We start from the raw sequence: 26,328 nt of genomic DNA on the forward strand, positions 1-26,328 counted from the left end.
TAAAAAAGGGTAAGAAAATGGCTTGAAAGCAATATCCAACAACATGTTGTTTATAGGAAATCTATCTAATCCTCAAAGATATAAACAGATTTAAACTGAATAGACAAACCAAAAGTTATCATGCTACAATTATTTGGCTTTGATACGATTTATAACAAAGCTAAATTCAAATGGGATAGCATTAAGAACTAAAAATAAATATGTTTAAAGGGGTCACAAATAAAAAGAGCACATTATTTTGAATATGTAGGTACCATATGTTGTTTATCTTATATTCTGCATAGCAATAACATTTGTGAAGGAAAATTGAATATGAAACAACTAGAAAACTGAAAGTAGCTTTCTGCAATCCCATTTATCAAAATATAACAAATTTATTTAAAAAGATAAATTTAAAAGTTACAAAGCTACAAAGAAAACTGATTTAATACACACATAAATGTATATGTACATATATATAAATACACATGTACACATACACAGTTACACAGACATATATCCTCTACTAAAATCTTATTCTGAAGTGGAAGTGGAAGATCCTATACTAAGCTAGAAAGGGTTTCCTATATGGCTCTAGTGAAATCTGTCATTCAAGAATCTATCACTCTAGCTAAGTAGAATCAAGACAGTAACAAAGTGGCTATGAAATAAAAATTTTTTGACAACGAAACTCTTAACTAAGTTATAGAAGAAATACAAATTATGTCAACACAGGGAGTACCATGATAATTATAATAGATTTTTGAAGAGTTGAAGTACAAATAGAACTAGAAGCCAAGAATTTACATTGCTCCCTGTCTCCTGCCCAATCTACATACAAGAATTATTTTCTCAGTCTCAGAGAAGTTATAGGTTAATTTGGAAAGGCAAAAATTGTAAACACTATATTTATGGACTAAAACAACAAGCAATTGCAATGAGTTGAACTATTGGAGGGAACATTCCTACAGGGCAAACTTTGATTCATTATGTAATATGATGCGATATAAGAGATGATTCACTGGAATTACTTACATTTTCTCCTAAAATCAAAATGTTAATGATTCAGAATTCAGTTTTAAGATTTTATTCTGATCTTTTTTAACTTTTCTAAAAATGCTATAGGATGGGATGAAATGAACCTGAAATACTCCATATTTTTATATGTAAAATGTTGTCAAATAGCCTTATAATATTTATATAGGTACTACACTGTAAATGCAATGATTTTGTATCATTATAAACTACTGCAAAAATACCGGAATATATATAGCTACTTTTGGGATTTATTATTTCATGGACTTAGAATGAGTCAAATTATTTTTCCCCAAACATAAACTACATCCAAGTCTAACACAATTTGGTTAGATTAATAACATCAAATAAGGGGATTCACTCTACTTAACTAAATTGGACACTGAAAAAATAATTAAGAAACTTACCATACGAGGCACCCTTTTCCATTCTTCTTTTCCCAAATCTTGAATTTAGCTGCATGCATTTTTCTTTGTTTTTATAAGTAATAAAGTTCTGTCTAGCATTATGAGGCAATTCAGAATCTGTGAGTTCATCATCTTGCATAAAAGCATTGGCAATTTCCATAGCTTCTCTTTCAAGAAAATTTTCTGGGGCTTTGGAGTCAGAAACACACACTTGTAGGCTTTCTTTGACAAGAAAATCATTTAAAGTTACATCCCCTTCTATATTCACATTTTTAGGGCCACCTTGCTTTTTTTTCAAAAATGAAAAATCTTGATCAGGCATCAAATTGGTTTCTAAAGGTGTCTGCATCTCATCTTGCTTAAATTGATTACAAGAAACTTTAGTAATGGTACAATTTTCCAAATAATTTGTTTCAACATCACAATTATTTGATAAATTAAACTCTTTATTACAAGTTTCTTCATTTTTGGAATTTACAACATTTTCTGGGTTTTTACTACCATCAATACAATGGATAGGAGACAAAACTTTTGGTGTAACATTTTGTGTAAATTCAGGTAACTGCTCTAAACTTTCATTTTTCATTAAATCAAATTCTACCAACATATTTTTAACTTTCTTTAGTGCATTTTCTGAGATTAAAACCTGTTTTCCGCTTGCTGTACTAAATCCAGAGTTGTTATGTGAATTTACCATATCACTTAAATAATCTTTCTTTTGTGATAGTAGGTTAGTTTTTGCATGTAGTGTTGTGTTTTCTTCTTTGGTTAATGTTTCCATATGGCTTTCACTATTTTTAAAGGGTACCATTGAAAGTAATTGCTCAGAATTACTTTCTATTTCAGAAAATACTTGTCTCGCTTTCTTTAATGAATTATCTGATACTTGTACAGGTTTGCCATTTGCTGTACAAAAAATCCCAACAGATGAGCTACACTTGGGCATTCTTCCCATAGATTTAGACAAATCAGAAGTTTGGGAATTTATTTTATGATGTGACAGTTCAGAGTTCACTTCTAATCCAGTACTTGTAGACATACTTTCAAGTTGTGCTAGATTACTGCATTTTGTATTTGAAATAAAAATATCAGTTGTAGATATATTCCTTTTCTTGGCATCAAACTTAAGAGAAATGTCTTTTTTATTTCCCAATGTCTCAGAAAAATATTTTACCACTTCCATTTCATTATTTTCTAATTTTGTCTCAATGTTTGGTTTAAGGACCTTATCACAATCATTTATAAACATTTCTCTTGCTTTCTGTACTGCTTCATTTGAAATGTGAACTGTCTTGCCACTTGCTGTAGTGAACGTAGGTGGTCTTGCCTTAAGATACGACATTCCTTTATCAGAGATATGTTCTAGGAAGAAATCTGCATTATCTGATTGATAAAAACCAGACCTTTTAGGGTCATGTTTTAAATCATGTTTAATGTCTGATACATTATTACTTAAATTAACTGAATCTTGCTCCTCAGAGATACAATTTTTGTCATCTTCAACTGACGATGTCTTATACAAAGCATTTAAAGGCACAAGCTTCTCCTTTTGGACATCGGGGTCTCCTTTTAAATATATGGCCTCATCAACAGAAGAAACAAACATATCTGAAGCTTCAGTTTTTCCTCCTACATCTTGTAAATCTCTATCTCTAAGCCATTTTCTTGCTTCCAATAATGATGTCTCACTTACAGAAATACGTTTACCATGTCCTGTGTAAAATCCCAAACCTGAAATTTCAACAGGCAAACCAGTAGACTTTTTTGTATCAGACAACAAACAATTTTCTTTACTTTTCTTATTTTCAGATAATTTTCTTTCAAATAAAATATCATTTGAAGATTCATTAGAGAGAGCACTATCAAGTTTTTTAGACAGATCTGCAGTTGTAAAAGGAACAAGGATTTTTTTATCATCATTCTGGTAACTTGGCATTTCTTCCCAAACTTGGGCATTATTTAACTCAACCATCTCACAAGCTTGCCCATCATTAGCTTTTTCTCTTTCCTGAAAAAATTCTGTCTCAATATTCTTAATGTTAGTAACATCATTTTTCAAATTTTCCTCAACAAAAAAGTGCTTTACTTTAGCCAAAGATTCCTTTGAAATTGTAACCTTTTTCCCACTAGCAGTATGAAAACCCACCATACTATGGTCTTTACATTTTTTGTTTTCAATTTTTGGTTCCTGTTGGATAGACAGCAATTGATTTTTAGTGATACCAAAAGGCATTTCTTCTGTTTCACTTTCAAGTAAGTTTTGTTCCTCTTTTACTGAAGGTTCTGTTAGTTTATTATGGGCAACATTTGGCATTTTTGAAATAGAAGGAAATGAAAAATCATTTAATTCTTCTACTGAGCATTCCTTGGCAAACAGGTGTGCAACTTTATTGAAAGATTCCTTAGAGACCATAATATTTCTACCACTAGCAGTCTGAAAATGCTGTAAGTCATGGAGGCTTTCATTTTCCCTAATTTTTTGCTTCTTTTGATTAGAAATCAACTGTTCCACTTGGCTTATATTCAAAGTAAACATTTCTTCATCTTTAACAGTTTCTCCCAAGCAAGTTAAATCTAACAATTCTTCTTTAATTTGGTAATTTTCTTGTTTCATAAGTTGGTTAGACATTTTCAGATGTATATTTTGTTGGCCATTCAATGACAAACCATTATTTGAATTAGGAACAGATCTTTTAAATGTACAATTATCTTCATGTGAACTAATAGATAATGGACAACTACTCTTTATATTTTCTGGGTCTCTACTGGAATTTACTACCTTTTCCTCAACAAAAATGTCAGTATAATCCTCAATGTTGTTTTGTGGTTTGGGTACACATTTAGCCTCTTTCCCTTTAAAATCTTCATTATTATTATGATTTGCAATTTTGAATGTAGGAACAATATTAGACTTATGACTTCTTTCTAAGGAACTGTTCCTAAAATTTTGCAGAGGCACTTCCTCACCAATTTCCTCAATATCACTAAATAATTTAAGAGCTTTTTGTAAAGCTTCATTAGAAACAGTCATCTTTCTTCCAAGAGCAGAACAAAACCCTTTAAACTCCATTTCATTTTCAGTGAAAGTATCAGTAGAGTTGACTTGTCTAGAGAGAGAAGCAGTTTCTTGCTGTATATTTATTACCATTTCAGAGTTCACATTTAAATCAGGAGTTCTGCTATTACTTATCTCATTTTTTGCTCCAAAATATCCATCAAGTTCAAAAGTGCGCTGGACGTCATAAGTATTTAAGTTATCTAATTGATTTCCTGTTTTGTTGGTAGATATTTCAAGTATCTGTATTGTAGGACTTTGTTTTTTGAACTGTGTAAATTCAAACTGGCTTCCAGTTTCTTCTAATATTGTGGAAAGCTCTGTAATTTCTGCTTTTTGGCTAGCTGTTAAACTATGATTAAGATCAAGATCTTTTTTTAAAGCTAAATTTTCCAGAGTTACATTGGTATCTTTCTTATTAATAACAAATATGTTATCCTGTATATCCTTAGATATAGCATGGCTTGCCTCTGAATTCCAACCTGAGGTAGAATTCTTAATGTGGTTTTTAGTATCTAAATCAATCTTGACATTTTCTGCTACTGAAGTATTCATGATTTCTACAGAAGAGCAATTGTTATCGTGCTGTTCAATATCTTTGAAAAAAAGTTTCCCTTTATTAATATTGTTATCAGAGAGTATTATTTCCTTATTGGAAGCTGTTTTGAATCCACTACCAAAATTCTTATTTAAGTCAGGATCAAAATTTCCTGTCCATTTTCCCAAATAATTATCTTCATTTGTCTTTGATTTCACATTAGCATCAATAGTCCTTTTTGAATAAAGATTTTTACATGGTGCTGTATATTCATAAGCCAATTTTGGAGATTGGTTTTTATTTTGGCTGTCCCCTGTAAATTCAGGAATCACCTTTAATAAAAAAGAGTCCTCTGTGCACAACTCTTGAACTGTCTGTTTACAATCTATTTCTGTAGATTTCTCAGAAATAGGCTCTCCTAAATAACAGAAATTAGTTTCAAGTTCTTCAGAACTGTCCATAATCTGCATGTGTTTTTTTTCCGTTGTTTGAAAAAGGAAATTACTTTTATTCAAAGGCAAATGTTCCTTGGGATATGTTTCTAAAGCTGTTTTTCCTGTAAGCAGGATAGTTTTTTCTTGATCTCTCAGGCTTACAAAGAGGTCAGTATTTCTATTGACCTGTGTCCCCAAGGAAATTGATGATATTTCTTTGCATTTTTCAGATGACATTTGTTGAGATTCTCCTGAAATTTGATTTAAAATGTCAGTTTCTTGATTCTTCTTAAAGTGGCTGTTAGGAAATTCAGAATTAACTTTATTTGTGACAAAAGTTGAATCAGAGTTTCTCCTAAACCTTAGTTTTTGTTTCATTTTACATAAAGGTTCCTTTTCTTCATCAGTCACAACAGAAAATTCTGGTGGATCCTGAGGAAGTTGAGTTAAAGTATTAATAATGGAATTAGTGGAGCCATTTAAAGTTCTATTTTTTGTTGTTAGGTGAATATTCTGTCCAATATTCCCCAATTCTATTTCTGTATATTTTTTTGCCAAGGCTCGTTCTTTTATATTTGAAACTATTGGATTTTTTGAAGCATTGTTGTGGTCTTTTTTTTCAGCTTCTGTTACAGTTGACTCTAGATCCCCTTTCTTTATTTTTACTTCTTTAAAATCTACACCCTGAGATGTTACTTCATTTTGAGGAAAACTGCTTTCATTAAAATATTCTTCCAGCACCGTTTTGTCACAACCAGTTAAGGAGACGGTCTCTTCTTCAGGATTAAACTGTAAACACTTTCTTTTGACAGAGGAATCCAAAAAATCTAACAACAAAAACAAAAGAGAAGAGTCCAATTTAGAAGCAGTGCTATAATAAACCAAGTGGATAACTTTCCCTACATTAAAAAAGTCAACTTCTAAGAAAATTATTACATGATGAGCAAAAGGTCAGTTTCAATAATTTAATATCAATAGCTCAAACCCTGAAAGTTAAACTATTCTCAAAAAAAAAAAAAAAGGAAATGAAAAAAGTTTATTTTAGAAAAGCAGAATAAATTGCACTAGGACTTGTGGGAGTATTTGAGTGGCAACATGAAATAAGGGGGAGCAAAGTAACCTTAAAGCCAGGAAGACTTGGATTAGATTCTTAACTTTTGACACATATTCATTTGTGGAACGCTGGGAAAGTCACTTAATCTCTCAGCATTCTAAGTAACTTTCTACAACTATGACTACTAAACTACCATTTAAGTAGTGCCTCAAGATTTACAACATGCTTTATAAATATTATCTCATTTTATCCTCAAAACAATCCTTAGGACTTGACTGATATTTACAGAAGAGGAAAGTGAAATAGGCAAAGATTGAATTACATGCCCAGGGTCACACATTACGTGTATGAGGCCATATTTGAGCATATGTTTTCTTGACTCTGGCCCGATACACTATCTAAAGATAACTTGCATTTTTTCCCCCCTTATTCTAATAAATCCCCATACCAATGAAATCCTTCTATTATATGAAATGTAGTTAATTTAACCTATAGTAGTTTATGATCCCAAGATATGGTTCACACAAACTTAAAAGATACTCATTTTTACCTGGCCATTAATTTATTAATTAATATGATATCAAGTAAAAGGTTAAAAATTTTAAGAAACTCCCCCCCCCCCACTAACATTTTTGTAAGTTTTGCAATTTACAAATATAAACTTGTGACTTTAAATGTAAACTGTCATGAAGAGCAGCACAACAAAACAGTTTGCTTTGGGTTTTTTTTTTCCTTTTTAAAAGCTACCCTTTTTTTGAATTTGAATAATTGATCATGGAAAGTTAAGCAAATACTGAATGAACAAACAAATGGCATATTTGTCTAAGATGACAGTTAAATTCTTATACAAATTGGCAGATATAGCTGATGATTGTAATATTCTGTTAATTCTAATTTCTCTTTAGGAGTTCCAAAGCTATTGAGTATCACTGGAGAAATTAACAAAATAGTTTTAACTTTGTGCACTATAAAGTCATGTCACATAAACCTGGCTATACTGCTTGACTATAATTCTGTTCTCCCTTTGTTTTTGAGTACCTTTTTTCCTCTCTTATATTCTGATTACTTTAGTGAGAACACTGAAGTTTCTCAGCATCATTAGCTACTGTCTCCTTTCTTCTGATCATAGAAAATGAAGTATTCTAATTATCACTAAGGCTAGTACCTCTATTTGCATCCTTAATTCTATCCTCTCTTGCCTTTTCCAAGACTTAGCATTAAGTAGTTTTTTTCTACCTCTCATTGAGTGATTCTTTCCTATCCACTAACACATAAACTTAGATTTCCCCAATCCAATCCTGTCTTTTATTATTTTACTCCATTAAACTGCTCTCTCACAACTCCTCTTCCTTCACATTTCTAAATTGGAAGGGGGAAAGGAGAAAAGTGAAGCAAAAAACCCTTTCTACTCAATATAACTCCACTTCATTGATCCCTCTCTTCCCAATATCTCACTATCAAGCTTCTTTTCCTGACATTCCAATAAAACTGCTCTTTAAAAAGTTAATACCAATGGCTATCTAACTGCAATAGTTAGATATTATAGATATAGATGTGGTTAGATATAAAATACCAATATTCGTGACCCTGCCGATCATTCATGTTTTTACATAGCTTATCCACTGTTCTGCAAGTAGTCTATACAATCACAAGACAATTTATGTATCATAAAATATACACAATTGGGTCCTTTCATATCTCTTTCACTATCATTGGTACTGCTATCTTTAGAAAATAAAAGACAGCCAAAATAAAAAGTACTTTCATTTTAGGCCTATATGAAAAACATGATTGGTATACATATATGGGTATACTAAATAATTTTATTAAGTGCTTCCCATTTAAACTCAGAAAAGCAATTGCACAATTATATAATTATATTTCAGAAAAATCTGTGCAATAAGCTTTAATATATTTAAAATAAAGCTTCTATCTTAAATGTAATATCAGCATAAAGTTTCTATTGAAGGTTTATTTAGTTTATGAAACTCTTATTCTGAATGAAAATATACATCTATCTAAATACAGAGGTTTAATCAGTTACTAGTCAAAAAAACCACAAATTATGTAATTACAAATGGTCTGACTTTAGATGAAGCATAAAATAGATGTTAAATTGATATCAATGTTATTTCTGTACAATTTTAAAATTCAGTTTATATACCCAATGCTGTATGCTTAAATTATGATAGGAAGAAATTCACAACCAATATTAGTTGTAACAATATAAGTACCTGAAACAGCATCTGTGAATTCAGGATGCATACCAGAAGAACTCATTTCTAAATGGGATGATTCAGAACAGTTCATTGAATCTATTTCTTGAGATTTTTGTATATTTTCATCTTGACAAGATGAATCATCATTCACCACATAAATAAACTTTTTTGTCTTCTTTTTAAAATGAGATATTATACCTATACTGTTCAAAGATGATGAATTACATTTGGTAATTGTTGGACAGTGTCTTTTATCATCTGTATTTGGATATAAGAAACTATGCTCTCCAGAACAAACAATATCATTTACAGAAGAGTTGGGATTTTCCAGTTTATTTCCAAGAATTTTAGATTCTGTAGTAATGTTTGTGTTGACTGTGCAAAAGGAAGAATAATCCACGCTGATCGTTTTTTCAGATGTTTGTCCCATCTCGAATGTGGAACTTTTTCTATTTTGAGATAAAGATTTCAATGGAGAAATTTCAGGGGATGACTTTTTTAATAATAGAACAGTTTCTTTCTGAGGTATGGTAATTTTCCCTTCATCTTCCTCACAAGTTGATATTTCCAATTTTTTTAAAGTAATGAGGTTGGAACATTCACTGTTTGAATTTGCTGATCTTTCTCTTGAATCTTCGTCACAAAAAGAAAGATGTGGCAGTGGTGTTTTCTCTATCTGTGTTACATTTAGACCAGAAAGATTTAGTTGAGACCACTCTGTTGCTGAGGATGGAACATCATCCTTCAACAATTCTTCATTAATATTCTCAATGGGCTTCTGAATTTCATTTTTTGTAACTTTTGAAATAGATGGATAACAGTATTCTAGTTCAGTTTCAGAAATATTTGAATACCTATCCTTATTTAATCTTTCAGTTTCTTCACATTCATTAGTTTTCATTTTAAAATATTTTTTCCTGGTCTTGTCAAGTTTTACTTTTCGTAGACTTCCTATTTTATAATCAGGAAAACTATATGAAGCATCATCGTCAGGTGTATCAATGACTGGACCACACATTTCATCTTCCATAACATTTGGTATATTTTTCATCATCTTTCCATCAAGGTCTTCAAAGCTATTTCCATCACCAAATGAATCATTTATCATTTTTTCCAGTTCTGTTAAATTAAAAATATAACATTATGAAAATCATTATAAGTACCATTCAATGCATATCAAACCACACAAAAATTATATGAAGCTATTTTGTTATTTCAAAAATATCCATGTATGCATATATACATATAATCAGTTAAACAGAGAGGGGAGGAGATTATCTTTATCCAAATTATAGGAAAGTAATAAAATACTAAACATTTTCAAGTTACACAGCAACAACATTATATATAGCAACAAGAAGATTATGTGATGATCAATTGTGATGGATTTGGCTCTTTTCAGGACAATTCCAAAGGACTTGTGATAGAGAGAGCCATCTGCATCCAAGAGGACCATGGGGACTGAATGTGGATCACAACATAGTATTTTCACCTTTCTTGTTGGTGGTATTGTTTGCTTATTTGTTTTTTATTTTCTCATTTTTATCCCCTTTTGATCTGATTTTCCTTGTGTAGTATGATAAATGTGGAAATATCTTTAGAAGAATTGCACATGTTTAACCTATACTGGATGAGGGAAGGTGGAGAGAAAGAAAGAAAAATATGGAACATAAAATTTTGCAAGGGTGAATGTTGAAAACTATTTTTGCATGTATTTTGAAAAAAAGAAAGTTAAAAAGAAGAAAGTTCAGTTACTATTGTTTCATATGTTTCTCATATTTTTAGCAGTAAGACTGAAGCTAAGTTCTAAGGATTTAAAGGCAAAACCAAGGTAGTTCTTGATAAGGGCATTAGGGAATTATTTATAATATCTATTTCATCAAACTTAAATATTTATGAAGTATCTAAAAATTTGACTTTATTAAGTATCTAAAGAATATTCATGTTTTTAATTTGACAACTAAAAACTCACGATGCTTTTTATTCTTATAATATCCTTAGTGTTTTCTATTCTTTTTTCCTGAGGCAACAGGGATTAAATGACTTGTCCAGGGTCACACAGCCAGGGAGTGTTAAATGTCTGAGGTCAGCTTTGAACTCAGATCTTTCTGACTTCAGGGCTGATGCTCTATTCATTGCACCAACTAGCTGCTCTATTTTTTATTCTTTTCAGAAAGGCAGCAGATATAGTGGAACGAGAACTGGGCTTTGGAATCAGGAGAGACAGATTCAAATATTAACAACTAACATCCTCTATAAACCAGTTGTCCCATTTGCAAAATCAGGCATGTAAAGGCACCTATACCATATCTATCTTGTCATACCTTGTCAAAAGAAGTAACTGTGCAAAGCACTTTACAAAACTGAAAATTCTTTTTTGAAAACCAAAAATTCAGGGTAGCCCAAAAATCATAGTTAAGCTTTATTAAAGTTTTAAAATGCTTTAAGACTTTTGGAATATCCTGTATAAATGTGTGCCACAGATTTTTCTTTACCAAGAGAGTCAAATCAAATCTCCTTTTTTTCCCCTCTTTTATTTATTCCTCAAGTAAAATTAATAAACTGAGAGAATTTTAGATAAATCCAAATACTCACTTTGGAAAAAAACAGAATTGTAGCCTAATATTGGGGAATGAGCATTGGACTAAAAGATGGGAAAGCTGGGATTCAATCCTAGGGGCTAGTGTGATCTTGACTAAGTCCTCTTCATCTTGAGGAGCTTTGGTTTATTACCCAAGTGTTAAATGAAAGTAGGAATAATTTCACTAATTACATTATAAGGATGCTGGGAAACAGGGATTACAGAGGAATTTACTCCACAGGAATGATCTTAGACAGATTTCATCTCTTTTCACTTGAGGTGGCAAGAAAAGCATCTAATTGTAGACTAATGGTAATGAAGCTGAGCAAATCGGTAAAACACAGATTCTTACCCTGGCTTGTGACAGAGCTTTCTGCATGTGTATTTTCAATATTTGGTACAGAAGAGGTGGTCCTATCAAGTCTCTTAGGACTTTCACCATGCTGAGATAAAGATTTTTGCAACATCTGCAAAAATTAAAAATGATATAAAAATTTCAAGTCTTACATTTTTACATATGTTAAACATTTTAATAAGTCAGTGATATAACCTATTTCTTTTTTTTTTTTATTTAATAGCCTTTTATTTACAGGATATATACATGGGTAACTTTACAGCATTAACAACTGCCAAACCTCTTGTTCCAATTTTCCACCTCTTACCCTCCCCCCCCCCTCCCCTAGATGGCAGGATGACCAGTAGATGTTAAATATATTAAAATATAAATTAGATATAACCTATTTCTAAAAGTAATGTCACAAATTACTTTATAGAAATTTTAAATAAATAATTTATTAGGGTATAGGAGATTGTAGGTGAAGAAAAACACCACAGAGAGTAGTATGGGAAAAATGGCATAGGAAGAGAGTAATGTTATGGTATAAGACAGATTCATATGGGAGGTGAAGTCGTAAAGTAAAATTTCAGTTTAGATTAAACATAAAGCAAAAACTGTCAAGTATTAAAGATAAATTGTATAGTGGTGAGCAACAATGAAGACAGGAAGAATAAGGTTCCAATTTCAGCAGTCCCTCCCCAAAAGAGGAGTTGAATATTGTTTGAATATTGTTGTTTGAATATTGTTTAAAGCTACAAAACCAAGCCTTAGTTTTTAATCATTCTAAAAATAAAAATTTACCATGTCTTTTACCATATTTTATTTAATAAGTAAAATTTAGACTTATATACCTATCAAAACCAAGGAAAAAAAATGCTACTAAACCAAAAAAGTGCTGGAAGAGTGACTACAGGGGAAGGTTCTATGCAATTTAAACTTGAATGTGTTATTTGGTCATTTTTCCCATATAATAATCATTTGAGAGGCCTTATGTCACAGTGGATTAGGCATCCTAGAATCAGGAGCACCCAGAGTTCAAGTCCCATCTTTGGTGGAGAGTGGTCTTGGGTTCTGGACAAATCATTCACCCTCTCTGTATATCTCTAATACTCTATACTGCAGAAAAGGTGGGAATGTTCATTGGTGGAGGGAAACTTTTCATAAGGAGTTCCCAGTACCAATAAAATCAGGCCAGGAAAATAATCACCTAGAAATGATTCACATTATTAATAACATGTCATTTTTTTGTCCCAGATCTTGATTACAGATTGCAATCAGTTAGTTAATGTGAGTGTCCAAAATGAAAGGAAATGGGAGAATTCTCTTGGGAACACTCTCCAGTTAGACCATATCTAAAATATTATGTCCAGTTCTGGGGTGTATTTGGATATTAATCAGTTAGAGAATATACCAGAGACAGGAAACAGGATGATGAAAAGCTTTGAAACCATTACTTAATAGTGATGAAAGGAACTGGGAAATATTAATGGTAGTAAGAACTGTCACTTATGACACTTATGACTACTTAATGTTCTTAGTAAGAACATTCCACTTTATGGAATGAAAAGCACTCTACAAATATTATCTTCACAACAACCCCTGGGAAGAAGATACTATTATTAACCCATTTTACAGAAGAAACTGAAGTAGACAGAGGTTAAATGACTTGCCCTGGATCATCCAGTGTAAGTATCTAGAGTAGGATTTGAACTTAGATCTTCCTGACTCCAGGACAACTGATGTTTCCACTAAGCTACCTCTCAGCTTAAAAAGATAGAAAGATCTCTCTCTTCATCACTGGAAAATTTAGAAGTTAAATGTATAAAAGTCTAAATTGGTTATATAAATATAGTAAAAATTATAATTCTATTAATTTTATCATATTACCAACCATGCAGCATAATATTGATAATATCATTAAGTATATGAATTTAAGATTAAATTCTGTTGTTTTATGCATTTTTCTAGCTTACTGTCAAAGAGCTTGATGTATACAACTTATTTATTGTATTTAGAAAGTTGTTTGGGAAAAACCTATAAATTATTAACTGCCTTTAGTTGATTTCAAGTAAATAAGGTCCCAAGTCCTAATCCAAGTCTTCTCTTGGAAGAGAGGGAGTAGAAGACTACGTGCATGTATTAATTAATTAAGACTTTACAAGGTTCCAGGCACTGTTTGGTGCTAGAGATACAAGTGCAAATAATTAAACAAGCTTAATCTTCAAGCATCTCATAAATTGCATGTATCACATGCACGCTAATATAGAATTCAGGGAATCTTGTCCAAAAAGATGATCACTAGGCAGCTAAGAAGCAGAAGATAAGATCATGCTAGACTTGAAATCACAGACTTGACTTCAAATCTTGCCTAAGATTTATTATTAGCTATGTAATCCTTCCTGGGCAAGTCATTTAAATTGTTTCTCTCAGTTTCTCCATCTATAAATTAGTGATGATTATAACAGCAGCACCTACTTACAAAGGTTGTTGTAAGGATAAAATAAGCTAATATTGTAAGCATTCTGCAAATTTTTAAGCATTCCATAAATGGTATTATTAAAAGTTGCCTAGCAGGAACAATTAGGGATATCATTGCCATCTCTCCATGGCAAGTTTGTTGCCAGGTGAATATGTCTCTTTGACAGGAGTAGTACCTGGAGTGGTAGGATTGGAAACAAATTTATGCCTACTAATTTTCATCCCTATAGTGTCTACATGTCCCATAATTTAATCTTGATTTCAATGTTTTAAGAATCTACTATTTTAATAAGGCTTGAAGCTCAACCTCCTACACAATGCAAGAGCCTCTTCTCAATTCACCAAAATACTGCTTAAGCACCATCAATTTTTAAAGCTCTCTATTCAAACATTTTTTAAAAATTAGAGCCAATTAATAGGCTTTTTTTCCTTTGAACCCAAAAAGTATTTGGTTCAAACTATTTTTCTGCCCTTATGTATCATTTCACATTCTTTAGCTATTTGGTACTTTTTACATAATGGCAGAGGAAAAAATTGAACGTCAACCTAAATCTCAGGTTCACCATTTCAAATTAAACAAAGCAAACAAAAAACAAAAAACAATGACAAAAATTATAAGAGAAAAAAGGAAACACTTCCTCACAAGATAATTTCAACTAAAAAATTAAACAAGTGGAAAAAAAACCCAGAAGGCTATATTACTACTATCCAGCTATCTGCTGACAAGTATACCCAGTACAGCTGTTTCATGGAGTCCTCATCCTTCAGTCAGAAAAAGCTTAGGCAATTTCTGTCCAACTTCCTTGAAATTTCTTTTTGGTTATGAACCCAGTCTGAACTCCAAAATCTCTTCTCCCTTTAATGGGGGAAAAATATATGGAGCTTGCTAAGCCCTGCCAATGAAGAAAGCAATTCTGACTAGAGACCACAACTGAAATCCAAGTGGGAGACTTAATGAACATTGGAACTAAGAGAAAGGAAATCCAACTCTGAACTAAAGAGCAAAAATAAGGAACACAGTAAGAGGGGAACTAAAAATCAATAGCTAATAAACATGCAGAAATCTGTAAAAGCCTGAAACATCAGGAAAAGGGTATGTTATTTAATCAACATATTGCTTATATTTGGAAATTGCTTTCCATTGTAGTAAAACTTCTATATACCTTAAACAATTGATCATGTTCTTATAGAATGGACAAAATAGGGAGATGGCACAGCATGAGAGAAAATATATTTATATCTATAATATAGACCAGAAACATAGTCTCTAAAATGAAAACTCACAGTAGCATTGAAAATTCATTAGCAAGACAAAATGAGGACATCAGAATAGACAAAAAAAAGAAATAAAAACCCCACTTTTTGCAGATCATATAATGGTTTAATTAGAAAATCCTAGAAAGTTAATTTAAAAATTAGGTGAAACAATAAACAAGTTCATCAAAGTAGGAGGAAATGAAATAAATACACATAAATCATCAGTATTTCTTTGACTTAGTAACAAAACTCAGCAGGAAGACAGAAAGAGAAACCGTGCTTAAAATAACTGTAGTACATAAAATACTTGGGAATATACTTTTGAAGATACACAAGAATTATAATAAGTATAAAGCGTTCTTTTTATTAATAGAGAAACCTAAATAACTGAAGAAATTTTAATTGCTCATAGGTAGGCTAATTCATTATATTAAGAAAATTAGTGAAATTAATTTACTTAATCAGTGCTATGACAGCCAAATTACCAAATAGGAAGTTTCTCTGATAAAAGGTTAAGACCTTTTTCTAAGACATAGGGGCTTAATTAAAATTTATAAAATTTTTTCCAACTGGTAAATGATCAAAAGATTGAAATTCTGATTGACTGTATATTTGTTATGAGTTCTGGGTTTTTCCCCTTTTTTTTTTTTAAAGAGGACTAAAAAACTATTTATATCAAAATCTATTTTAATACATTAAAAACTTATTAATATTTTAAGAAGTTACCATTTAAAAAACTGGTCAGAAAGCCATTTGACTTCCTGTACTTTGCAACAAACATGTTAGTTAAATAAATCCAAGCTGACAAAAAACTTTTGGACACAGGATACAAAACAGGACATCACCAATGGAGTTTTCTTTGTTACAAGAGTTTTGTTTTAATTTTCTTTCTCACATTAGGGAGAGAGGAAAAGGGAGAGAAAGTTAAATTTTTGTTCACTGTTGTTCATTTATTAAATAAATTAAAAAGTTCATTTAAAAAAATTTTATGAAACTGGTCAGGAAACTATTTGGTGAGGAGCTCTACTTTGCAATATACATAATAATTAAATTAATTAATAAATTAATAATTTATTATCATAAATAAATAATAAATAAATAAAATAATTAAATTAATTAAAAGTTGATTTATTTAGAATTCTACTAGATTGAGAATTTGAATGTTTTCAATACTGGGCTATTGCTAACTCCTTCATAATTTAATTACTGAAAATTTTAAAGTATTATATAGTTAGTACAAAGGAAAACAAAATTGTACTTACAATTGTAGTATCATTAGGGGTCCTAGCTCCAGAAGTCTGACCATCTCTGACTGAAAAACAAAACAAAACAAAACAAAACATTAAATTTTATATAAGATTTAATAGTCAGAAAAGATAATATGGATAATTGTACTTACAGTTTAATAAATAAACATTTGTCTGGTTGACAAATAAGAGAGAAAAACAATTCTGCAAGAAGTCCCATTTATATTTTTTGCTTGCTATGCTCCTGGATCACAAATGTACTCCTTATTTAACCAACCATAAATTAAAGGTACCTTATATCAGCCAGGTGCTCCGGAAGTGGCCATTTGGCTTAATTTTCCACTCTCTGCAGGCCAGATCTTTTTTTTAGCATTCCTCAAGTGCTCAACTACATCTTGATCTCATACATTTACAATGGATAAATGAGCTTTCTTTCTTTTTCTTTTTAAAATTTTTTTTTTTATTACAGCTTTTTATTTACAAGATATATGCATGGGTAATTTTTCAGCATTGACCTTGCAAAATCTTCTGTTCCAACTTTTCCCCTCCTTCCCCCCATCTCCTCCCCTAGATGGTAGATAGGCCAATACATGTTAAATATGTTAAAGTATATGTTAATACAATATATGTATACATATCCATACAGTTATTTTGCTGCACAAGAAAAATTGGACTTAGAAATAAGGTAAAAATAACCTGAGAAGGAAATCAAAAATGCAAGTTGACAAAAACAGAGAGAGTAGAAATGCTATGTTGTGGTTCATACTCATTTCCCATAGTTCTTTTTCTGGATGTAGCTGGTTCTCTTCATTATTGAACAAATGGAACTGATTTAGTTCATCTAAATGAGCTTTCTATTACCTAAGAATGAGACTCCAATTTCTTAGAAAAATCATCCACTGGAATGTGGGTGATCCTGGACAAGTCACTTAACTCCTGTTTGCTTCATCTGCCTCATCTTACCTACCTCCCAGAGTTGTGAACATCAAATTAGAAAATAATTGTAATACCTAAATGTTATATAAATGTTAGCTATCACCACGCATTCTCTCTTTTTCTATCACAAAAAGTTTCCTTTTAAGGCACTAAGGCAAATGTTCTAGTTGTCAAAACCAATTCTTTAATTAGTCCTCCTCTTCCTCTTCAAATATCTGATATTTATAAGATGCTTTATAAAGTACTTTATGAACAATCTATCACTTGATATTTTCTTCACTCTCTTTGCTATTGCTCCTTTCCATCTACTTTTAAATAATAATCAGGTCTCCTCAATCCTAGAAAAAGATTTTTCTTGAACCTAGTTCCATTTCTCTCTTCTCTTTCAATGATAACCTATTTGAAGATACTTTTTACATCCTATGTCTCCAATAAAATCAATCTCTTCTCAACCTCCTAAAATTTCACTTCCATTCCTTCTTTCCTACTTGCCTTCTACAATGCACTTCCCTCCTAGCAATTCTAAAGGCTTCTACCAACGTTGCCACAGAGATCCTAATACCAAATCATCAGTCTTTTGGTTTAACACACAAGCTCCTTGACTTTTCTTCCCAAAGTTTTTTTTTATAACAATGAGAAGTTCCTTCTACTAAGAAGCTTCCCTTCTCTGGTTTTAGACATACCACATTCTTGGTTATTCTACTTCAAGTCTCTGCTTTTAACACCTGTAAGGGATTTTCATGTCTTCCTTTATTTCCTTCTTCTCTCTCTGCACTCTCTACTGTGACTATGATCAGACCCAGCATCTTTTAAAATCCTTAGGCCTTTATAATTTGGTTTAGTTGCCTTTAAACAGCTAAATAATTCATATATATCAGATAACATCCTTTGAGGCTTATGGATTAAGAAATAAATGTTCAAATTTAGAGTCTATTCGAGAGTCAAAATAATGTTTTTCATTCAATTAACATTACAGGTAACATTCCCCATTTGCCTAGAAAATTCCCACGAGATGCAGAGAAATGGCCTGCTAAAGGAGGCAGAACTGGCTTATAAGCACTAGCTCGACCATTTAGACAGAGCTTTATTATGTTTTTAAATTTTTATTTGCTTTTTTTTGGGGGGGAAGGGAGAAGCATTACTTTGTACTCAATCTATTTTTCATCATATGACACTTTTTTGATAACATTACCTATTAACACAGTTGAACTGAGGGTGGGAGGAGTGGCCAAAGAACTAGTCCAAGACATATCTGGATCCACTTCTGCTCCCAGACTTTCAGAAATATGTTTTGATGTATTAACCTGAAAATAGAAAAAAAATTTACACATACACATACAAAAATTTACACATACATATACAAATACACACACATGTAAGTGTTTAACAGACTCTCAAGAAAAAAGAAAAAAACAGACTCTCTATATGCCACTCAATCTTGGTGTTTGGTTTCACAATTTTAAGATGAAACACATTTGCTTATTAAAAAATGACAGTTAATTTACAGAAATGCAATGAAGATTAAAAACATTTGTATGGAGAATCTCAAAGCAAAGATACAGTATATAAAATTTTCAAAAGCTCCAATTATTACAATTAAAATAACACTTACCTTCATTAGTTTAGGAGTATAAAATAAATTTCCATATGCCACTAAAAAAAATGGAGTGAAACTCAGTTAAGTCACCAGATATCTTAACAAATATAAAAATCAAGTATGATTTTAAAAGAACACATACATAAAAATAAGGCTATTCATACCAGGCTTTTCCCTCTGTGGAGTTCTGTATGTGCCTCGTAAAACGACTGGACTAAAAATATAAAACCACTCAGATTATTCAACAGACAACTAAAAAAACATGACATTGTATAATATTGAATTATGACAAAATTGTAAGAGAATAGCTAACAATTTAAATTTTAAAAGATTTAAGAAGTCTAGATATAACAGCTGTCAAATCTATAGTACTGAAAAACAGAAATAAAAAACCGCACCCAACAAATAATCAGAACTGACCATGTCCAAAAAACAAAGTTTGGAGGTGGCAGCATCTTTCAAAATAAACCCATCTAACTGTGGTTGGTCATTGTGTTCAGAGTTCCTAAATCTTTAAAAGTCATTTATCTTAACAATATTGTTGTGATAATGTGGGAGTGATCATTAGTGTATGGTGAATTGAGTCTTACTAAAATTTCCACTCCATTTCAGTGGATTTAATCAATTTACTATGCATTAGTTGGGTCCCCTTGTTGAGTGAGTCTGAGCTCTTTAAGCCTCTAACTTCAGTTGTCTTCTTCCATGCTTATAGTTTGCCATCTATATCTTGCCAATTGCCTGGCAACAGAGGAAAACAATTCCAGATGTCTCATTCTTGGTACCCTTTTTCTCAGTGTTTCTAACCATAAAAATTCTAAACTCATCCTTAAGTACTAAGTATGCAAAACACAAGACTCCTGTCCCTATTTCCCTGTCCTCCTCCCACTTCTCCATCCCCCAATTCCCCTCAAAAAAAAAAAAATTGTCAACCATGAGACTTTTCAAAAGATTAGTAAGAGGATGTTAGACTACCTGGTAAGGAAAATCATGATATAAGAGGGCACTAACCAATAAATAGTCAGATTATAAACAGTAACTGTGACAAGCTATAAAAGTGATGCTCTGCCTGTTAGTTCTATCCCTGGCTACTGAGGAGCTTTGGAGACCATTTATCAGCAACTGATAGCCTTGCTAATAAATCGATCATACTTAGAACTTTATGGAATATATATTCCATCATATGTATATAACATAACTTGTTTAACCATTTCCAAATTGACTGAGGCACCACAAAAAGAAGTGCTATAAATATTTTTGTATATATGGGTCTTTTCTCTCTCTCTCTCTCTTTTTTTTTTTTTTTTTTGCCGTCTTTGGAGTACAGAAGAGGATGTTGGTTTAACACTGGCTCTCCTAAAATGTACAGCACACTTTAAAGTTTAATCTGCATTATTAACATTTTCTACACCACTTCCTTAAACAAAACAAAACAAAACACCAAATCCTGATGTGTGGCACTTGCTCATTTTTCAAGGTGTAAATGCTCACATTAACAAGTGACTTTTGCAAGTACAAGATTTACTAGTATAATCCGAGTCAAAGGACATGCAAAGTTTAAAACTTTTTTGGCTTAGTTCCAAACTTTTTCCCAGAACAGCTAGACCAGTTCACAGCTCCACCAACAGTACATTAATGTACCTGTTTTCTCACAACCCCTCCAACATCTCTTATTTTCTTTTTTTGTCAGATTAACCAGTCTGGTGGTTGTAAGGTAGTATCTCAGTTTTTTAAATATACAATTCTCTAATTATTAGTGATTTTTATTTGGCTATTAATAGCTTGAACAGAATTGGGTATACGTATTTTTTGACCATTTATCAGTTGACATATGGCTCATTCTTACAAATGTCAATAAGTACATATTAGAAAGGAGATCTTTATCAAGGAAATTTACTACAAAGATTTTTTTCCTCATTTACTTGTTTCTTTTCTAATTTTAATTGCCCTGTTTTTGTTTATTTAAAACTTTTAAAATCTCAAGTAATCAAAATTGTCCATTTTACTTTTAGTGATTATTTCTTGTTTGGCCATGACAATTTTCCCATCCAAAGATGCAAAGGCAAATTCTTCCTCTAATTTGTTTCTCACCCTGTATATCTAAGTCATTTATTTAAATCAGTTTGACTTCTAAATTTGGTGTCAATTGTTTATCTCTATGTAGTTTTTGCCGCTTTCTAATTACATTTCCTAAATATATATGTATGTATATTTGTATCAAATAGTGAGGTATTTCCCTAATAGGTATGATCTCTGGGTCCACAAAATTCTTCAAAAATATAATTGTAGCATTCTATATGCTGACTAAAATGTTAGACAATCACATACAAAACAAATCAAATCAAATGCAGGAAAGCACTTCATTCTATATTCATAGCTTCAAAAAAAAATCATACCTTTCACTGAGACAAGCACTGAGAAGTGGACTGGTAGCATCATTTGCTTGACCTAATTTGGTCTTTATTAAGCAATGACTTTTCCTGAGTTCTTTATCAACTGCATTATCCTTACCTGCAATAAAGCAGAGTAACTAATAAGTACTGTTAAGAACTGTTAATTTTTCTCTCTAGGAGTCTTTACACTTAGGAGAAATTCTCATTGATTTGGAATGGTTTGGATCCAGCCCAAAGGCAGAGGAATAGAATGAAGACATTTTCTGAAGATTACTTTAGGCTTCTTGACAATCTGAATAAAATCTGACAGACATTACCTTCAATGAGTTGCCTGGGAAGGTTTGTGAAGTGATTTGATTGAGGGATAAGAGAGATTATCTCCACCATGTGGAGAACAGAATGAAAAGGAGACAGATGTCAAAGAAACCAGTCAGGAAGCACTTATACAATAGCCCAAACAATTATATAGTACATAGGACGTGCAATAGGATGAGTGGAATAGCAATAGCTATTGCTATTGCAATAGCAAGAGTGGAAAGGTAGGGATTGATGATGAATATTAAATAAAGAAACATCACAGAACTACTAAATGAATATGAAGGAGGGGGAAGGAGAAAAGAGAGTAAAAAATGACTGAAGTTATAAGCCAAAATCAATAGAAGCATAGAAGGACAAAAAACATAAAAGTTAAAGTTGAGAAGTTTTAGTGGGAATGATGAGGAGTTTAAGTTTTGAGGGGAGGGTGACAAGGAAAGAGATAACGAAAGGTCTTGGTAGCAGGTGTGTTGGAGCTACATTTTGAGGAGACTAGGGAATCTAAGAGGCAAAGGTGGAGTGAGAAAGTGCTCTAGACCAGTGAAACAGCTGATGTAAAGACACAGGAAAGAACCACAGAATCATGCAGGAGGTATAGCAAGTGCTCTCCTATGATCTCGACCAGAAAACTAATAGAAGCAAGGGCTATACACAAGAGTGTAAGGAAGGAAGGGGCCAGGTGTGGAGAGTCAAACAAAAGAATGTTGTATTTGATACCAGAGGCCACATGGAATTACTGGAATAGGAAAGCAGTATGACAGGGGCAGAACTAAAACCTGGAAAAACATCCCTTTGGCAGCTATATGGAAGAAGAATTGGGGTCAGGTGAGATGTAAGCCAGAGATATTAATGCAGTCAGCTCTGCTACAGTGCAACCTATACATTACTAAAAATCATCATGCTATGCAAAACTGCACAGTAAAAACTTATGGGAAAAAGTGGAATTAGGAGCACAACACTCAAAAAGTTCCATCAATGACCCATTTTTTTAAAAAGACAGAAGATTAATACAAATGGTAGTACAGAATTTCCAGGGACAGAACCAAGATGGTGGAATAGAGAAGCACTTGGCCAAGCTCTCCCAAGATTCCCATCCAAACAATTTTACAATAATCTCTCCAATCAAATTCTGGAATGACGGAATCAACAAAGAGTTAAGAGTGAGACAATTCTTCCAGTCCAAGACAACACAGGAAGAGATAAGACCTATAATATAGGGGTGAAGGCTGGCTTTGAGCCCACATGGATTATATATCAGAGACAGGTTTTAGTGATGATGACAGAAGCAGCAGCAACTTCAAATACCATAAGCCAAATACAATAAGGAAAGTGGAAAATGGAAAATGGTAGGAAAGAGATTTGAAGGGACCTCTGTGCTAGCACTGGGTTTAGGGACAGCTGCTATTTGGCAGCTCCACTGTTTATACCCATTTTTAGGTTGTAGTTCAAAGGTGGTGAGATATACTTATGATCAAAAGGCAGCAGAAGCACTGAGAGGCAATATCACTTCTAGTGATTAAGGACCCTGAAGAACTATATCAATTGTAATCCTAAGGAATCAGGGTCTTTCCTACTTCAGGACCCTCAGATATAGAGTCCATAGATATGACATATATCCCAAGAAGAAATGAAGGCCCAATATACACTAAAATATTTATCGGTGCAATTTTAGTACGAGCAAAAAACAGGAAATGAAGTAGATGCTCTTTGAAGCAGAAATAGCTAAAAGTCAGTCAAATAGGATTTATTAAGTGCCTTCTATGTGCCAAGCAGTGGAAATATAATGAAAGGCAAAAGAGAATTCTTGTTCTCAAAGAACTTTATGGAAATAATTATGTACAAACAAAATATATGCAGGATAAATGGGAGATATTGAATGAAGAGAATGTATTAGCATTAAGGAGGAACAGGAATATAATGAAATGTTACTATACTGAAAGAAGTGATAAACAAAATGAATACAGAGAAATACAAGAAGATATATGAGCAGATGCAAACTAAAGTAAGTATAATCAGGAATATAATATACACAATGTCAATGACAATTTAACTCACACTAAATACTCTCAAAAATACAATGAATAAGCTAGTCCTCAAAGTGCTATTAGGAGGTATTCCCCACCCTCACCCTCCAACCTTCTTTATAGACAAAGAGGACTATGCTTATGAACACTGCAGATAATATCAGTTTTGGGGGAAGGATTAGCTGATGTTGCACACTCTCTTTTATGGAGTGACTCTCTGGGAAAAGGAGAAGGAAGGAATAGATTGGAAAGCAAAGTAAAAGGTGAAGTAAAAGCAAAATATCAAAATAATTTACATTTAAAAAAGTTTGTAAAATTAGTTCTGTAGTCAAAGGCTAACAGTCAAAGAAATAGCCTCAATGTTGTATTTATATTTGTCAATGTAAAAAAGAGACCTAGAAGACATACTCCTGCACCTTCAATTGATCCTCTGAGTAGGATTTATAAGAAGACAAAAACATGAAATGAATCCATGAAAAGTTATGAATGGGTTATGACTATTTCATCTTCACAATTTGTATAATCAGTACTTGACAATAAGTACCTAAATGTAGAGGGAAAATTCACGTCTGTCTCCACAACAAATTGTAAATTCCTTCCTGTGGGCAGGGAAAATATTTTTGTTTGTATCCCCAGTGTGTTGCATATAGTAGGTTCACCTATTGAAGTTCTTGTCTTTTTCCAAACTACAGTCTTAGATTATTCTCACTATCTACTTCATTCATTCCTTCTTATGGACTGAACAAAGCTGGAGAAATCCCTAATTCCAAGCTAACTGGATTCATTACAAATTTGTTAAGATGATCTCAGCTGAATCCTCACTACAGCCAGGCAATCTTTTTACATATCCCAATGTTATTCCAGAGACTTTTCCAACCTTTTCTCTCAACATCTTAACTAAGAGCCTTGCTTCATATTTACTTATAAAACAAAACAAAACAAAAAACCTCTGAGTTTTCTTATTCCTTATTTCGATGCTTTCTGACATTATCTCCCTTGCCTATTTCACATGTCAAAGTAGCCTTTTTCCTTTTTAACCTAAACCCCTCTCTCTCTATATACAAGTGATTCCATTATATCTCATATTCTCTACCAGACTGTTCCCTCTAATATCCTCACTCTCTCATTAACCTTAAATCGATCCTTGTTGACTGGTTGCTTCCTTCCTGCCTGCAAATATATCTATCTCTTCCTCATCTTCAGAAAACTCTCACTTGATCCAATTCTTCTCACTAGCTATCATCCTATATCTGTCTCTCTTCCCTTTTATGATTGAACTCCCAGAGAAGGCTAATAGATGTCCCCACTTTCTTTCCTCTCACTCTCTTAACTCTCTACCATCTGGCTTCTGACTTCACTCAAATGATGCTCTCTCCAAAGTTACTAATGACTTATTGCCAGATCTCACTGGCATCCTTCTTGACCTTTCTTCAGTCAATGACAATGTCAATCATGCTCTTGATGATATTCTCTTTTCTCTTACTTTTATAACCCCGTTCTTTCCTAATTCTCCTTCTATCTGTATGATCCCTCCAGTCTCATCCATGTCATGCCTCCTAATGGTGGGTGTCCTCTGTAAAGAGTCTTCTGGCCATCCCCCCCCCCCCCTTATACTATTTTTGCTTAGTCATGTCACCAGCACCCATGATTTCTAATTATCATCTCTATAAAAACAACTCTTAGATGCAATGGTCCAGTATTAACCTTTCTTGCCTCACCAACTGCCTTTCAGACATCTTAAACTGGATGTTCTATAAACATTTTAAATCCAACATGTCCCAACTGAACTCATTTTTCCTTCCTAAACCCTTGTCCTCTCTTTCTAATTTCCTTATAACTTTTGCAGGTACCCTTTCAGTCACCCTGGTTTATAACCTAGACGCTATCTTTAACTCCTCCTCTCACCAATCTTCTCATATTTAATCAGTTGTCAACTCTTGACATTTCTACCTTCACAACGTCTCTTGTATATAATTCCTTGTCCCCTGACACTGCCAGTAGCCTGGCAGGCCCTTTCCATCTCTCATCTCGACTATTACAATAGCCTAATGGTGTCTCTGCCTGCCTCAGATTTTTCCTCAATCCATTCCATCTTTCACCCAGCTATCCAATTGATTTTCCTAAAACAAAGGTCTGACCATATCACATCCTTATTCACCAAACTCTAGGGACTCCCTATTACTTCCAAATTCAAATATATAAAATCCTTTTTTGCTTCCAAAGTCCTTTATAACGTGAGTCCTTTCCATTTTTACAGAGTAATCCAGTGACAATGGCCTCCTCCCTATTCCTCAAGCATTCCCATCTTCATACATTTTCTCTGGCTGCCCCCATGACTGGAAAGCTTTCCCGTGTCATCTCTGCTTCCTAGCTTTCTTAGAGTTTCAGCTGAATTTCTATCGAACAACAAACATTTCCCTAAAGGTAAATGGTGACATAGTAGAT

At 32.6% G+C, this 26,328-nt stretch overlaps 1 protein-coding gene across 1 annotated transcript in view; it reads right to left on the reverse strand.

The window, feature by feature from the left end:
• BRCA2 (BRCA2 DNA repair associated) overlaps positions 1-26,328 on the reverse strand; it is a 66,104-nt gene that overhangs the window by 34,674 nt on the left and 5,102 nt on the right. Inside the window, exons 3-10 of the mRNA XM_031960726.1 lie at positions 21,548-21,662; positions 19,319-19,368; positions 19,170-19,210; positions 18,750-18,861; positions 16,637-16,686; positions 11,655-11,769; positions 8,737-9,840; positions 1,422-6,275 (exon numbers count right to left, since the gene is read on the reverse strand). Coding sequence (XP_031816586.1) covers positions 1,422-6,275; positions 8,737-9,840; positions 11,655-11,769; positions 16,637-16,686; positions 18,750-18,861; positions 19,170-19,210; positions 19,319-19,368; positions 21,548-21,662 — 6,441 coding nt within the window. The remainder of the gene's footprint in view (positions 1-1,421; positions 6,276-8,736; positions 9,841-11,654; positions 11,770-16,636; positions 16,687-18,749; positions 18,862-19,169; positions 19,211-19,318; positions 19,369-21,547; positions 21,663-26,328) is intronic.

The sequence above is a fragment of the Sarcophilus harrisii genome, chromosome 3, assembly GCF_902635505.1.
Source record: "Sarcophilus harrisii chromosome 3, mSarHar1.11, whole genome shotgun sequence".
Classification (NCBI taxonomy): Eukaryota; Metazoa; Chordata; class Mammalia; order Dasyuromorphia; family Dasyuridae; genus Sarcophilus; species Sarcophilus harrisii.